The sequence below is a fragment of the Dama dama genome, chromosome 4 (assembly GCF_033118175.1).
Source record: "Dama dama isolate Ldn47 chromosome 4, ASM3311817v1, whole genome shotgun sequence".
Taxonomy (NCBI): Eukaryota; Metazoa; Chordata; class Mammalia; order Artiodactyla; family Cervidae; genus Dama; species Dama dama.
This window is the reverse complement of record NC_083684.1, coordinates 62,343,409-62,359,383: the sequence shown is the minus strand read 5'-3', so window position 1 is coordinate 62,359,383 and position 15,975 is coordinate 62,343,409. Positions and strand designations below refer to the sequence as shown.

At 54.8% G+C, this 15,975-nt stretch overlaps 1 protein-coding gene across 1 annotated transcript in view; it reads left to right on the top strand.

Annotated features, from left to right (window-relative positions):
- SHANK1 (SH3 and multiple ankyrin repeat domains 1) overlaps positions 1-15,975 on the top strand; it is a 48,352-nt gene that overhangs the window by 25,211 nt on the left and 7,166 nt on the right. Inside the window, exons 16-22 of the mRNA XM_061139882.1 lie at positions 4,912-4,994; positions 5,228-5,352; positions 5,936-6,071; positions 6,507-6,587; positions 7,345-7,413; positions 7,886-8,004; positions 14,995-15,091. Of these exons, the coding sequence (XP_060995865.1) occupies positions 4,912-4,994; positions 5,228-5,352; positions 5,936-6,071; positions 6,507-6,587; positions 7,345-7,413; positions 7,886-8,004; positions 14,995-15,091 (710 nt within the window). The remainder of the gene's footprint in view (positions 1-4,911; positions 4,995-5,227; positions 5,353-5,935; positions 6,072-6,506; positions 6,588-7,344; positions 7,414-7,885; positions 8,005-14,994; positions 15,092-15,975) is intronic.

The window sequence follows — 15,975 nt, the reverse complement described above, 5'->3', positions numbered from 1 at the left end:
CTCAGGCATCTACACCCCAGGCCCGCGTTCCTCTGATCCCTGTGTCCCCGCACCCCTTCACGGAGTTGGCAAGTCCCCCCATTCATACCCCTCTCTCCCATTCACAGTCATCTCCCCCCATCACATACGCATCCCGCCCCCGTCTCCCCTCCCCTCCTCTTTTTCCGCTGCGTGTCACTGTGCGACGGTGCGTGTGTCCCTATGGCTGTGGCGGTGTGCGTGCGTGTGTGTGACTGCCTGCAGCCCTGTTTGTGTGTGTGTGTGTCTGTGTGTGTGAGAGAGCGAGAGAGAGATGGTGGGCTCCCAGCCCACCCCCCAACTGTGTCCATCTGTACGTCCGTGTTTGCCGGCGTCTATCTCTGTGTGTGACTTGGAGCGATAGCGAGGCTGTCTGGGGACTAGTGTGTTTGCGTGTGTGTGGGGGGGGGGGGGGGTCTGTCCCAGGGACTGCGGCTGTGTTTCCCAACACCCACCCTCCTTGAGCAGGCCTGCCCCCTCCCCCACAACCACCCTTCCCCGGTCCCCGTCCCCACGCACCCCTCTCCCTGCCCCAGGGGTCCGTGCCTGTGTGGGGCACGTGTCGAGCTTCTGCACGGGGAACTGCATCTGCTTCTGTGTGTCACTCCTCAGCATGGGAGGGGGCTGGCTTCCCTGCGGGGGGCGGGGGGCGCCCTCTGGGCAGGCCATGGAGAGGCTCTGGCGCTGGGACACGGGGAGGGGCTGAGTGCCGGGGGTGGGGTGGGGGGCGCTACCTACAGCAGCAGGCTCTGGGCTGTGGGATCCTGGGTGTGCGAGAGGGACCTTCGGGGTGGGGGTGGGGGGAGTGGAGGCTGCTGCAGTCCCTGTGTGTGGGATCTGGTGAACGAGAGCTGGCCGCTGGGCTCCGGAGGCCGCTCAGGGTCGCCGAGGGATGGCCTGGGGCGGAACATTGTGTGTGCTCCTGCAGGGCAGGTAGTCAGCCCTATGGGAGCATGAATGGGGTGCTGCGTGGGTCGCCAACAGTAGGGCAGGGGGCGGGGTTAGAGGGTCTGGGTAGGAGGCTGGCAGGATGGAAAGGGAACAGGGGGGGAGTGGGGGATACTGAAGTCGGGGGAGGAATGGGGAACACCGGAGCAGAGCTTGTGCGCGGGGCGAATGGAGGAATGGGGTAAGGAGGGGATGCAGGAAGTGTGAAGAGGATTGGGGGGCGGGGATTCAGGCAGTTCAGGGAGAGCACAGAGAGGAGATGCAGGGAATGTAAATGAAATGCAGCTGCCAGGGAAAGGAGACAGAAGGAAGGGTGAAGTGAATTGAGGATGCGAAAGTAGGAGGAGGCTTCCACGGATGAGAATGGAGGGAGGGGGGGAACTGGAGTAGGAAAGAAACCTAGGATGCTGTAGGGGATACTGTGGGGTTCTATACTGAGGCTCGAGAGGCTGTGGGAGGGATGAGGGCAAAGGAGAGGGAGAGCTGGCCTGAGAGGGGGTGAGGAGGTCACAGAAATCTGTGGGAGACAACTTTGGGAAAGGGGATGTGGGGTGTGCAAGAGCAAAATGGGAAGTGGGAGGACGGCCCCGTGGGGTGTAATGCGGGCTTGCAGAGGTGAGAGCTGGTGGGGAGTGGGTTAGGGTCCTGGGGAGCTTTCAGACAACTTGAGGGGGGATCCAGGTGCAGAGCAAGAAGGTATACACAGGAGTAGGGGAGAAGGAATACCCAGTTATAGGGAGTTGTGGACACAAGAGGGCAATTGGGCAGTTCAAGGAGGATGAGAGATACAGCACACAGTGCTGGGGGCTGGTGAGAAAGTCGTGGGAAAGAGAGGTGTATGTCCAGGATGGGGAGACTCGAGAGGGAGGGATGGGGTAATCTGCTGGTATTTGGATATTAGTGGGGTATATGGGTTGCCTACTACTCCAGTGTTCTTGCCTGGAGAATCCCGTGGACAGAGGAGCCTGGTGGGCTGCTATCCATGGGGTCGCACAGAGTCGGACACAACTGAAGCGACTTAGCATGCATGCATGCATGGGTTGCCTATGTGGAATTCAGATCTTGGCTGTGACATTTTTTTCTGGCAGGTGTGATCTTGAGCAAACTCATTTCTCTGTGCCTCAGTTTCTTCATCTATAAAATTGGGATGATAACAGCCAACCCCTTCCAGGGGGTGTCGTGAGGACTGAATGAATACATAAACGTAAAGTACTTGGAATGCCGTCTGGCATTCAGCAGCTGTTCAATAAATGTTACTTGTTGTGCTATGGGCAGAGCCTGAGATAAATTTCAGGCACTGGAGGGGCACGTTCGTGGTGAATTGGGGGCAAATGTATATGTACTGGGGTGTTTGGTTTCAGTGGAGTGGAGGGTGTTACTATTGCAACTACCCGGGTACTTTCTTGGGAATTGTTGAAGAATGTTGTTCACTGTGTGAGCTCAGGCAAGTTCCTTGACCTTTCTGTGCCTCTGTTTCCTCATTCGTAAAGTGGAAATGGTACTCACGCCTACGTAGAGGCCGGCCGTGGGAGATGATGGATTGAGTCATTTACCTGTGAGGGGCTTCAGATGCTGGTTGACATAGCACAGGCTTTTTCTTCCCATCTAATGGATAAAGGAGTCTCTTTGAATTGTATTAGGGGCTAGATGTTTGGGGGAGGCTTATGTATGAACTGTGAGGAGAGTGTGGGGGTGAAAGAGAGATTGAGGGGGATGGGGGAAAGGTAGGGTTTGTGGGATGGATGAATGAAAGTGAAACTGCTGTAAATGAGGAATAAAGGGGATCTGAAGAGCATTACTGGCCACTGGGGGGCCCTGGAGATCTGGAAAGGCTATGGGGGCAGCGAGGGCCTGAGGGCTCAGAGGAGGTTGTCAGGCTACACAGTGGGCACAGAGCTGGGGAGGAGGATGCTACGAAGTTCATGGTCAGAAGCAGGCAGCTCTAACCTCTCAACTCATTTCTACTGGCCCCATCGTTCACCCACTCAAGGAGCCTTCTTGACCTCTTTCCTCCCCTTCTTCATCGCTTTCAACCCCTTCCCTCCTTCTCTTCCAACATCCTCTCCACCCAGATACAAGGTGATCGATCCCTGGGTTGAATATAAGGTCTAGAAGATGTAGTGGATATGGCATAGACATGTTTACTGAAGCATCATCAGCTCTGAGCCAGGGCAGTTGTGGGCTGTGTCTACATGTGCATGCCTGCTGTTGGGCCCAAGGGGTTCTAATAATGTGTGGGAGCAGAGCTAGGGGCCAGGGTGCATGTGCAGAACACTGTCCCTACAGTACAAATGTATGGATTCGACCGTGGATGTGTCGGGGGTCACGGGACTACCCAGCGGGGCTTGCGTGTGTGGAGGGGGTTGGTGCCGAAATACAGTAGGAGCACATTAAGTATTACTGGCGTGTGCTGGTTTGTGTTCAGGGGGCGTGTTATGGGAATAGACTGAGATCAGAGTGTGGGGGAGTTATTATTGGAGCATACTGGGATGTGTTGGGGGGGGGGTTGCCGAAATATACTGGAGTATTGGTGGAGGCCTGTTTTGCCAAATCTGTGGGGGTAGGTAATTGGAACGCGCAGGGAGCATGCTTGTCTATTATTGGAGTGTGTTGGGGCCTGTGGATATTATTGGGGTATTCTGAGGGGGCTGCTTGTGCTCTGGGCCATGTTTCAGACGTGACTGCAGGGTGTCTGGACGTGGCAAGGCATGGTGCCTCGGGCAGGGGTGGGGGATAGTGGGTATTCTGAAAAGCCTAGAGCTGGGGTGCCTGGGTATTCTGGGGTGCCTGCAAATACTGGGGCTCCTGGAATGGAATGGATGTGCAGCCCTGATGTACACCGTGGTGACATCTAGGGTTTGCAGCTGTTACCTGAGTGAGCCCGGGGCCGGTGTTGAGAGACACGAAATAGGTCTGCATTTAACTGAAGTTTTCTGGCTATGTGAGCATCCGGCCTTACAGGGAACTCTCCACGTATTCACATGCAGTTTTCATTTTGCTAGAATCCTCTGACCGCATGAAGGAGATCCATTTGAGTATGCCAGGAAGTAGATGTCATCACTGCACGCTAGAATTTTCTGTGGCAACGGAGACATTCCATATCTGGGCCATCCTGCGTGGTAGCCGCTAGCTGTATGTGGCTGCCGGGCCCTTGGAAACGTGGCTAGTGAGGCTGAGGAACTGAATTTTTCCATTTAATTTTTAATTAATTTGCATATAAATAGACACAGGCAGCTAGTGGCCACCATATTGGACAGTTGCTGAATAAGCAGTGTTAACAATTTGCTCAGGGACCTGGGGAGATGTTACTGTAGCATGTATATATGTGTGTGTGTGTATATATAGTCTGGGAGTTGGGAGAGGTATCATCCAAGTACAGCTGTCCTCTGGACTAAAAGACTTGGCCGAAGACAGAGAACACATCATATTGCACACGCTCTGTACCCAGCGCTCTGCTGAATACTATATACACTATAGACGAGGGAACTCGCACGGTCACCCCACCAGGTGGGGTCTGTCATCGTCCGCTGCAATAGACAAGGCAACCGAGGCCCCAGAGGTTAAAGTCAGGGCTCAAGGTCACAGACAGGAAGTGGCCAGCAGGGCCTCCAGCCAGGCTGTCTGGCGATCTGGCGGTTCACCTCTGCGTTCCTCCCGCCGTGCTTGCTGAATGGATGGGTGGATGGATGCGCCGATGGATGAATGAGGAAAGAGTGAGTGGGAGACCGCGCGCTCCAGGCTCCGAGGGGGAGAGGCCTGTCAGGGCTGCTGCAAGCAGACACACGTGGAGTGGGTGAGGAGGCTCCTGGGTGGGGGGGTGCAGTGAAGGGTTCCGGAGCTTAGGTTCAGGTCGCCAGGTGGCTGGCGGGGCACGAGGTGGCTCCGTGTCTCATGATCCTTTTTCCACCCACCCCACCCCCGCCCCTCCCCCACCCTCCCCGCCAGCGATTACATCATCAAAGAGAAGACAGTTCTGCTGCAGAAGAAGGACAGTGAGGGGTTTGGGTTCGTGCTCCGGGGGGCCAAGGGTGAGTGCTGGCCGGGGTGGGGACGGGAGAAGGGCTCTCTGACCCAGGGGGACGGACAGGGGAAGGGACACCCCCCTTCCTGGGACCCCTCCCCCGACCTGCCCACCACCCCACCCCGGGGTGCTGGTCCCTCAGTTACGGTGAGGCCTCTGTGACTTGGGTCTGAGCCCCATCCCCTGCTCGGCCTCTCCACCCCCTCCCCTCCGACCCCGCCGGCTCCTCCCCATCTGCAGCGCAGACCCCCATCGAGGAGTTCACCCCCACCCCAGCCTTCCCGGCACTGCAGTATCTGGAGTCGGTGGACGAGGGCGGCGTGGCATGGCGGGCTGGACTGCGAATGGGAGACTTCCTCATCGAGGTGAGTCCTGGCCCCCAGCCTCCCAGGGGCTTCTCCAAAGACCCAGCGCCTGGCCCATCTGCCACAGACACCGCGCTTTCCCCTGGGACCCTAGCAACAAATCCCCAGACCCCTCATGATCCATGTCAAGATGCTGCTGCCCAGATCCAGATTCTCCGTTGGCACCAAGCTTTCCAGCCCCCTGCCCTTCCCCCCACCCCCCAGCAGCTAGCCAGCCTCTTCAGTGATTCCATCTGAAAGCCTCTCTGAAGCATCTCAAGATAACAGAGCTGTCCCCTAGGGCTTAGGTGTGCACGCATGTGTGCGTGTGCAGGCAGGCACGCCCGTGTGCACACACACAGCTGGAGGACAAGGGGGGAGAGAGGCAAATAGGGTGGGCCCAGCCCCTTCCCCAACCCTGAGGCCCGAAGAGTTACAGGAGTGGAGAGGTGGGGGCTTGCAAGGGGCCGGGGGAGAGGAGAAGAGTGACCAGCAGCGCCACAGACAGGGCCAGGCAGAAGGAGGCCACTTCGATGGGGACCCGGAAGCAGAAAGCATCCCACCCCTCACCTGTCGGGTGTGGTTGGGGGTGTCTGTGCCACAGGTGAATGGGCAGAACGTGGTGAAGGTCGGCCACCGGCAGGTGGTGAACATGATCCGCCAAGGGGGCAACACGCTGATGGTCAAGGTGGTGATGGTCACCAGGCACCCGGACATGGATGAAGCTGTTCATAAGAAAGGTGCTCCTTCCTCCGACTTGTGTGGTCAGGCTTGGACACTCCCCCCGCCCGCCACTGCTACTGGACTAAGACCTTCTGGAGCCCTAATGACCCAATGGTCCCACCAGTAGCAGCAGCCTTCCCCTCCCCAAGGCTGCTTGATCATGACCCTCAGGAGAGGAACTGAGCAAAAGCTCAGCTTGCTGGAAGATCCCCTAGAGAAGGAAATGGCAACTCACTCCAGAATTCTTGCCTGGAGAATCCCATGGACAGAGGAGCCTGGTGGGCTACAGTCCATGGGGTCGCCAAAGAGTGGGACACGACTGAGCGACTAAAGGCCATCACCAGCATCTCTTCTCTGAGCACTGGGAGCGCCGCAGTGGTGGGGGTAGGGGTGGTCGTGGAGGGTTTCTGTCCATGGTGCTGACGTCTGACCTCACCGTCATTTTTTTCCAGCGCCCCAGCAAGCTAAGCGGCTCCCGCCCCCAACCATCTCCTTGCGTTCCAAGTCTATGACCTCGGAGCTGGAGGAGATGGGTGAGCTTGCGGGGCTGCCGGGGACCAGGTGCTGCGGAGGGAGAGGGGGCCGCGGGCGGCTGGACCACCCCTCGGGTTTGCTAGTGCTGGTAGTGACCAGGGGCTCCTGTCCTCATCGCGTCCCCCAGGCCACGGGTCAGGCTCCCACTGACCTGCGTGTGTGTCGCTGGGAAAGGGCGTCTGAGAGTCGGCTTTCCCTGTTTATATCTGTTTCTCTGTCGGGGTGTCTCTCTCTGGGTCTGTACCGTTCCTCTCTGCGGGTCCCGGTTTCCTTTCTAGCCCCTCTCCGTCTGTCCCCCCGCAGCCCCACCCGCATCCTCTATTTCTCCCGCTACCAGCTCCCCGCACTCCCACTAACAGAAGGGAAGGCGAGCCCCCTCCCTCCAGGCAAGGCCGAGTGGACCCGGGGGGTCCGGTTCCCCCCCAACCCCGGGGCCCTGAGGGAGGCGGGCGTTCCAAAAAGGGGGCCCCTCGCCTCCCCACGAAGTCCTAACTCTTGGCTCCTCTACTGCCTCCCCCCCGGGCTAGTCTCCCCCTGGAAGAAGAAGAGTGGTGAGTGGGCACAGGACTGGCGGGAGGGCCCCCGTCCCGTTCCCGCCGGCGGACTCGCCCCTCCCCGACCCCGGCCCCTCACCGCCCCACTCGCGCTTGCGCACGCCCGCCGGCCACGCCCGCCGGCCACGCCCGCCGCCGGCCGAGCCCGCTCCGCCCCGCCCCCGGGGGCCCCCCGGGCCTCATCCGCCTCCTTTGCCCACAGAGTACGAGCAGCCGCCGCCGCCGGTGCCCAGCATGGAGAAAAAGCGGACCGTGTATCAGATGGCTCTCAGTAAGATGGCCCAGCCCTGCTCCCCGGGGGGCGGCCGCAGCTCCCGCGACCCACGCCCCCTGGGGTGCTGCATCCACCCCCACCCCGTCCCTCTCCCCTCTACCCCGCGCCACCTTCAGCCACTTCCACGCTGATCATCCACACACCCCGACTGTGCACCAGCCGATAAGTTTAAGCACCCACCTCTGTCATGAGCCTCTTTGCAGCCCCTTCTGCCTCCGCTCCACCCTCCCTCCCTCGAAGGATGGCTGTCCTGTTCCCCGCCCTCAGCCCTTTCCGTCGCTGCATCCCACCTGCCCTGCCGGCTGGACCTTGTGTCTCCAAAGAGGCCCGCCGGGAGGGAGACAGAGATGCCTGTCCTTGGTTCATACAAGTCACTGAATGGGGCGCCCAGCAGCTCCGTCTCTATGCCCGCCAGGCCCAAGCCAACTTCATTTCGCTGTCTCTCTGCCCCTCTTCCGCCTCCCCCTAGACAAACTGGATGAAATCTTGGCGGCAGCTCAGCAGACCATCAGTGCAAGCGAGAGTCCTGGGCCTGGTGGCCTGGCTTCCCTGGGCAAACACCGACCCAAAGGCTTCTTTACCACTGAGGTAGGCAGCCTGGCCTGCGGGATTGGGGGACTTGGGGGACTTGGGGGAGGGAAGCTTGAGGGGTAGACAGAGCAACTTGGAGCCTTTATCCCTCCCCCTACAAATCCTTTGTGACTCCACTGTGTTGAATGCTCTTCCTAAGGGGCACCGGATTTTCTGGGGTCTCTCCTTGCTCCCCACTCTGGGGGGGGGGGGCCCTTTCCTCTCTACCTATCCTCTTCCTCCTTTTTCCCCCCAAATCCCATCTCTGTCCCCTCCCTCCACTCTCCATCCCCACACCTCATTGCTCCCTCTCTCACCCACCTCTTTCTGTCCATCTCCGACCCACTTTAAGGATCTCGGGGAAGGTAAATGGAGGTCAGGGATGGCACTCCCTAGCACAGGCACAGCGCATAATAATAGGTGCTCAACAAGTGGTAGTTATTAAAATATTAATTATCATCTCTGTCTCCGCTCTGCCCGCTCACCTGCAGTGGGTGTTGATCACATTTCTGACACTCTGTTTTTAACGTGGATTATCTCATTCATTCCTTGGAATCATCCTGGGAGGTGCACTCGGTTGTGATACAAAAGGGAAACTGAGTTTCAAAGAGGGAGCCAGGATTTCAACCCCAGGCAGTTCGGCAACTGGGATCCACAGTCCAGCCATGGCCCTGTCATTTCTGGTGTGGGCCTGCTGGTCCTTCACTGGATTGTGCCCCTTCACGGGGACACATCCGCACCACCACCCTCCAGTTTTCCACCCAGGTCCCCCCTGCCCTCTGACCGCACCCTCTGACTCCTTCTTTCAACAGGCCACACCCACACCTGGTGGTCAAGGGGCCACTGACTCTAGTGCTTTGACTTTGGAGGGATTGTGGACCCTTTTAGGCTGGCCTAGCCCTCCAAATAATGCTCCGAATTAATGCTCCAAATAATGCATAAAATAAAATACATAATCCATAAGGGTGAAGAACCCTTGATAGCTCAGTTGGTAAAGAATCTGCCTGCAATGCAGGAGACCCCAATTTGATTCCTGGGTCAGGAATACCCACTGGAGAAGGGATAGGCTACCCACTCCAGTATCCTTGGGCCTCCCTTGTGGCTCAGCTGGTAAAGAATCTGCCTGCAAAGAGGGAGACCTGGGTTCGATCCCTGGGTTGGGAAGAACCCCTGGAGAAGGGAAAGGCTACCCACTCCAGTATTCTGGTCTGGAGGATTCCATGGACGTATAGTCCATGGGGTTGCAAAGAGTCAGACACAACTAAGTGACTTTCACTTCACAAGGGTCAAGAACAGTACATAACCATGGGGAGTGACAATGGAAGGGTGTAGCCCCTCAGGGCAGTGTAAGCCTCAGCAAAAAGAATTCAACTCTCGTGAGCAGATGAAGTGAGGTTACAAGGCCCTTGAACCAAAAATAAAATTAAAGCAAAATATAATACATAAAATAACAAAAGAAGCCAGGTACACAGAAAAACAGTTATCAAAGCATTTTTTTTATTTTATTAATATTTATTTTTATTTATTTATTTGATTGCGCCAGGTCTTAGTTGCTGCATGTGGGACTTAGTTCCCTGACCAGCGGTCAAACCCCAGCCCCCTGCATTGGGAGCTCAGAGTCTCAGCCACTGGACCACCAGAGAAGTCCCTCAAAACACTTTTAAAAGCATAATTTGTGATACAGTAATGTTGGTACCTTTTCTTCAACACAGTAGCCAGCAAGTTCCAGTGGTGGATCTTGACTACTCTAATTTCAAAGTTTCTAAGAAGCATAAACACTGTTTAGCGAAATGTGCCGCTCTGTCATGAAGAATGCAGAAATACCTATGATTTCTGATACAGTCACACATTTTGTTAAGACTGGCATGGTCTGTGGGCGACATCCTTAATTAAGGAAATGTTGTGTTTTAGTTGAAGGCTAATGAAAATCAAGATGTAGGGAGTTTTCTCCCTACCCAAGTGCACAGCCCCTCCCTACCCCCAAAATCCATCCACAGCCCTCCCAAGGGTTCTAACATCTACTCTGAAAGGGTTAGTACTTTTACAAGAGCCGAATGCAGCTGGCAGATTTTGTATCCAGACTCCCAGAATTTCTTTCAGATTTAGAGGCAGAGGGTCCTTGGCCACTTCTCAAGGCTGGGCACAGGGCCCTGCATGCAGCAGGCCCTTGCTTCACACCTGTCCTTGGTTTCTCAAAGAATCTGAAATCTCTCAGCCTGGGACTTTCCTGACGATCTGGTTGTTAAGACTTCCACTGCAGGAAGCGCAGGTTAGATCCCTGGTCAGGGAGATTAAGATCCTGCATGGCATGCGGCCAATAATAATAACCTATAGTGGAAAAGAACCTGTAAAAGAACAGACACATACACATATATGCGTATGTGTGTGTATATGTGTATATACACTGAATCATCAAACTAACCCAACATTGTAAATCAACCATACTTCAATTAAAAAAAAAAAAAAGCACATGGGCAGTAGAGCCAGGCAAACCTGCCTTCAAAGCCTGACTTCCTCTAACTTACTATGTCAGTTGGCCCATGCTTTATAATTTCTCTCTGCCTCACTTTCCTGTTCTGTAAAATATGGCTAAAGTCAATCTCGCTGGCTTTTAGGAGGATTGAATGAGATCAGCTTCTAGCAGAGGCTCTCAAGAGATGGTGAGCACCCCCAGCCACCATAACATAACTGGAGCCCCCACTGTGACCCCAGCCTGCACCCCCAGAGATGACCCCACAACAACATCCCAGGCTCAATATGGAGTCTCTAGTAACAGATTAGGGCCGATCCTGTTTTCATTTATTCAACAAATGCGTGGAGTACCCACCAAGTGCCAGGTTGCCAGCCCCTCTTTACATGAACCTCTGTTACAAGAGGGACAAGATCCTGGCTCCAAAGACAACCCCTCCCTCACGGCCCAGGCACTAGCCAGTAATAAAACCAGCTGCCTGCCCACCCCCTTCTAGAAATAAAATGCCTGAGGTCTTCATGGGGCCTCCTTTTCTTCTGGGTCCTGGAGGCTAGTGGCCATTTCCCCTTTTCTTCTCTTTCCTTCACCCTGCTGGGGTCTGTCCCTGGGCCTCCCCCAAGCCCTCCCTCTCATGTCGCAGGCTGTCTCTGTCACCATCTCTGCCCCCCTCCTCCCACCAGCCATCCTGATCTTTCTCAGTCCCTGAGACACAGGGGCTCCTCCGTGTCCTTCCTGTGTCTCTGTGGCCTCCCTGTGTCTCTCTGCCTCTCTCCGTGGGTGATCTTGTTCTCATCTGTCTCCATCTCCCATCTGTTCTGGCTTCTCTCCCCTTTCCCACCTGGACTCTCGCTGCATCTAAACCAGGGGGACAAGCAGGCAGTGTGGAAGCCCAGTGCAGACCCTGAGGCTTCTTTTAACGGGGGCCTGCGCCACAGTGGACAGAGGTCCCTGAGATACACCTCTGGGTTAAACCTAAAGGGGGCTAGGGAGGATCCACCGCGCCAACACGGGGGCTGCAGACTCCTGGTAGATCCACTGAAGGTCAAGATCCTCTTGAGCTCTGACTCTTCCTAGGGCTCTGCTGTTCGTCTGTCTGTCCTCTCCTCTGTGTGGCCTTGGTTTTCTTGGCTACTGTCTCTGTTACCTGGTCACTGCTCCCCGCTTCCCAGGGGTCCCCTGCTCCCTGTCCCCCACATCTTGGTCTGGGTGGTCCGGGTTCTAGTTTCAGCCTCTCTCTGGACTCAGTTTCTCCCTCTGGTTATTTTTTAGCGTATCCTCCTGGTTGCATACTCTGCCTCTCCCCCTCCTGGGGCGTGTCTGACCCTCTGACTGCATGTTTCCCTCCTAGGCTGGCCCTGGTCCTCTCCATGGCACGACCTCGCAGGACCTTTTCCTCCCTGCCTTGCTGTTTCAAGCCCCCGCCTCTCTCCCCCGCACCTCTGGACCCCCATCTCTGGCTTTTGTCTAGCTCTGTCTCTCCATCAGCCTCCCACGCTGGTCTCTTTCCCCTCACCCCTTTCCGGGGCTGGCTCCTTAACGTGAATTTCCCAGCCCATCTTCAGCCTCTAGGCTGCGCACAGCGCCCGGGCACGCTCTTCTGTGGAGGCACAGGACCCAGAGCTGACCCAGGACGCGGCACAGAGGAGGGCGGGACCTCTGGCCGACCTCCTGGGGAGAAATCTGCCAGGCAGCCGGTGACGTCGTCACGGCACTTGGCGCCCTCTGACTGGCTGCCCTCTCTGCGCGGGAGAGGACGCTCCCAGTTTGTTGACAGGTCAGCCTGTTCCGCCTTGAGTCGGTCCACCCCTCAGGCAGTCACTCCTAGCCTCCTCAGACGCTATTATGCCTCCTCTGTCAATCTGGCATCTCCTCTGCCACTCTGATCCCTCTTGGTGCCGAACTAACCCGTTCTTTGATCCCCCTTCTTCCCACACTTAGAAGGTCTTCCAGTGTGCCGATCAGACACCTCTCCCTTGAGTCTGGATCCTCTTCTGTTAGGGGAACTCTTCCTCTGTCACCCTAGCCCCTCCACCTTTATTCCGCCCCCTCCATTGCCTCCTCCTGCTTTGACTTCTCCCCTGTCACTGTGATCCACCCGCCATCAGTCTCTCAGAGGCAATCTAGTATTACATCATCAGTGGCTTGCCACATCTTGTCAGGATGTCCTTCATTCTACAAATATTTGCTGAGCACCTACTGTGTGCTAGACCTGCTGCCCAGTCCTGGTAGTATAGGAGGGAACCTGTCAAACAAAGTTTGTTTGTAAATAAAGTACTTCCTTTAGAGAATTTATATTGGCAAAGGGAGTGGGGGTATCTTTGGGGAATTGAGTTCCATGGTAAGAGAAATCTCCAAATAACAGAGGTTTGAACAAGATAAATGCTTATATCTCTGTCATGTTGAACAAGTCAGGAGTAAGAAGTCCAAGGGAGGTGTGGTACCCTCTATGGTCATGAAGATCTAGAATCCTTCTCATCCCAGACACAAAGTTCCCTCATAGTCCACAATGGCTGCTGGAGCTCCAGCTATTGCACCAGCATTCCAGATAGCAGGAATAAGGAACAGTGGAAAGACAGGAGTGCAAAGGAGGGCACATTGTTGCTTCTTGGGTTACCTCTAATGAGACTTTCCAGAAATAGCACACAACACTTCCACTTATGCATTTGGGCCTGCCTTAGTCCCATGACCACACCTAGTCACAAGGGAGGTTGGGAAATACAGTCTCTTAATAAGTGCCAAAGAAGATCAGGCTCTTCTTATCGAGTAGAATGGGTATTGGGTAGGCCACATGCTGAGGAAGACAGACAACAAACAAGTAAGCAAATAATTATAATAACTCTAACCTGGGATGAATGTTATCCAGTCTGAACTATATTCAAGTCTCCTTCCTATCTGAAAAGAAATGAAAACATTTCTCCTCTAGAATTATCATAAGCCCTTGACCCTGTACCCGTAGCACCTGGGAAAATGTCTGGTGCCTTCAGGGAGCCAACATTCTAGACGGGGAGACAGACAGTAAACAAGTAAACCAGATCATTTCAGATGGAGAGAAGTGCCTTGAAGAAGACAGGACAGAGAAATGCAGTAGGCTGTGACTGGGAGGGATGTTTGAGCAGAAGAGGTAAAGATGGGAAAGAATCTGTGATGATTAGGAGGAAACCATTGCAGAGAGAAGATCCAGGACTTGTAAGTGTCCTAAACAGGGATGGACCTTGAGGCATCGGAGGAGCAAGAAAAGGTGGGTGTGGTGGGACCAGAGTAGGAGATGTAGGCAAGGGCTAGATCATACATAGTGTCTTAGTTTGGGTTTCCTAGAGTCGGAGTCTGAGATACGGATGCTCGAGACAATGATTTCTTAAGGGGGAACTTTTAAGGGAGCTGGGGAGACAGGATGAGCTGCAGAGGTCAGCAAGCCTGATCTCCACTGAATTTCCCCTTCAGCCTGAACTCTCACAGATCTCTGGAGTGTGAATGACAGGATGGAGTTAATCCCGCCTTAGACTTTCATGTCAGTGGGCTGCGGGCTGCTGCTTCCAGAAGTGGGGACACCTAACTGCCTGGGCACATCAGCTCCTTTGGGGGAGGGTGATTCTTCAGAACAAGGGGCCGCCAAGTGCTGCAGGAAGGTGATGCTGCAGCTTGGGATGGACACAGCATCCTGGCCAAGGAGATATCTGGGTGAGCACAGGCAGTGCCTACCACAGGGGGACTTGAAGATCAGACTCAGAAATTTGGATCCCCTCTGACCTGATGCGAGATGCAATAGTAGGATTTTAAGCAGGGCAATAGCATGATTTGAGTTTCTTTTAGAAAGATCCCTCATGTTTTCTTTTTTAGATTGATTAATTTTTATTTATTTGGCAGTGCTGGATCTTTGTTGCTGCATGGGCTTTTCTCTAGTTGCAGTACACAGACTTCTCCTGCGGTGGCTTCTCTTGTAGCGCAGTACCAACTCTAGAGTGCCCTGGCTTCAAGAGTTGCTGTGCACAGGCTCCATAGTTTCAGCTCTTGGGCTCAGTTGCTCCACAGCGTGTGGTATCTTCCCAGATCAGGGGTCGGACCACTGTCCCTTGCATTACAAGGCCAATCCTTAACCACTGGCCCACCAGGGAAGCCCGCCTCTGACTCTTGTGTGAAAAGTAGATCAGAAAAGGGTGTCAGGACAGCTGTGGCAGCCAGGAGCCAAGAAGAGGCTACTGCCGCCATCCCAGCAAGTGATGGTGGTCACTTGGACCTGAGCAGTGACAACACGAGTGGAGAAAAAGTGCCCAGATTAGTGATCGGTTGGAAACAGAGCAGACTCAGTTGATAATCTGCCTTTTCTTTCCCTCTTTCTTCCTCCCCCATGCTGCCGTCAGGATTCAGAAACCTTTCTCTTCCCCAGAATTCCCTTCCACTTCCTTCACACCCCTTTCCCTTCCTGCAGAGGCTGGAGAAGGGAAGGAGGATGGCCGTGGGGGGAATCCATGGATTTCCATGCCCTGACTGATCTTCCCTCACTCTCTTTTCTCTCTCCTCCTCTGACTGCCAACCCAAAGTCAAGCTTTGATCCCCACCACCGCTCCCAGCCAAGTTACGAACGTCCTTCCTACCTGCCTCCTGGACCTGGGCTCATGCTCCGGCAAAAATCTATTGGTATGTCACCTGCAGGGGTAGGCATAAGGGATGCCAGAGGGGAAAGGGGAGGCTGGGAGGGTGATGGTTTATGGGGATAACAAGGGTGCCTGGGGATGTTCTTTTCTCCTTCCATATGTGACCATGAAGTTGGGCAAAGAGCTCAGGCTTTGTTGCTGGGCAAACCTGGGTTTGAATCCTGGTTCTTGTCCATCCCAGCTGTGTGATCGGGGGGAGGTGGCTTCACCTCTCTGGGCCTGGGGCGCTGCATCTAGAAAATGGGGGCATCACTGCCCCTGCCTGGATGCAGTAAGTTAAAGCCCCCACCACAGACTCTGGTTCATTCTCTCATACCTGACTCCATTTATTTATTCATTCATTCTACAGATGTTTATTGAGCACTACCATATGCAAGGCTAGACTACTGGGGATTTGTCAGGAAACAAAACAGACTAAAGGGTCCCGCCCTCGTGGAAATTACCTTCTAGCAGGGGAAGACAGACAACAGATTATAAGGAGGAGAAATAAGAAAATAATATAGTATGTTAATTGTGGTGAGTGCTATGGGGGAAAAAAAGGAAAAAGAGTAGAATGAGAGAGGTCAGGCATGCTGGGAGGGGGGGGGCAGGTTTGAGCTGAAACTTGGAGATGAGTGGGGAGCCGTGGGGATATCTGGAGATAAGGCATTCCATGGAGTAGGCACAGTCAGTGCAAAGGTCCTGAGGTAGGTGGGGGACTGAGCTGCCATTTGCTGAGAGAGCAGCTTGGGAAGATCACAGGAGAGATCAGGAGCTCAGTTTAGGGTCTGCTGAGCTTGAGATGCCAATGAGACATCCAAAAAGATGCAACATTTGGATACATGAGCCCAGAGCTCTGGGGCAAAGATGGGGTCCAAGACAAGCATG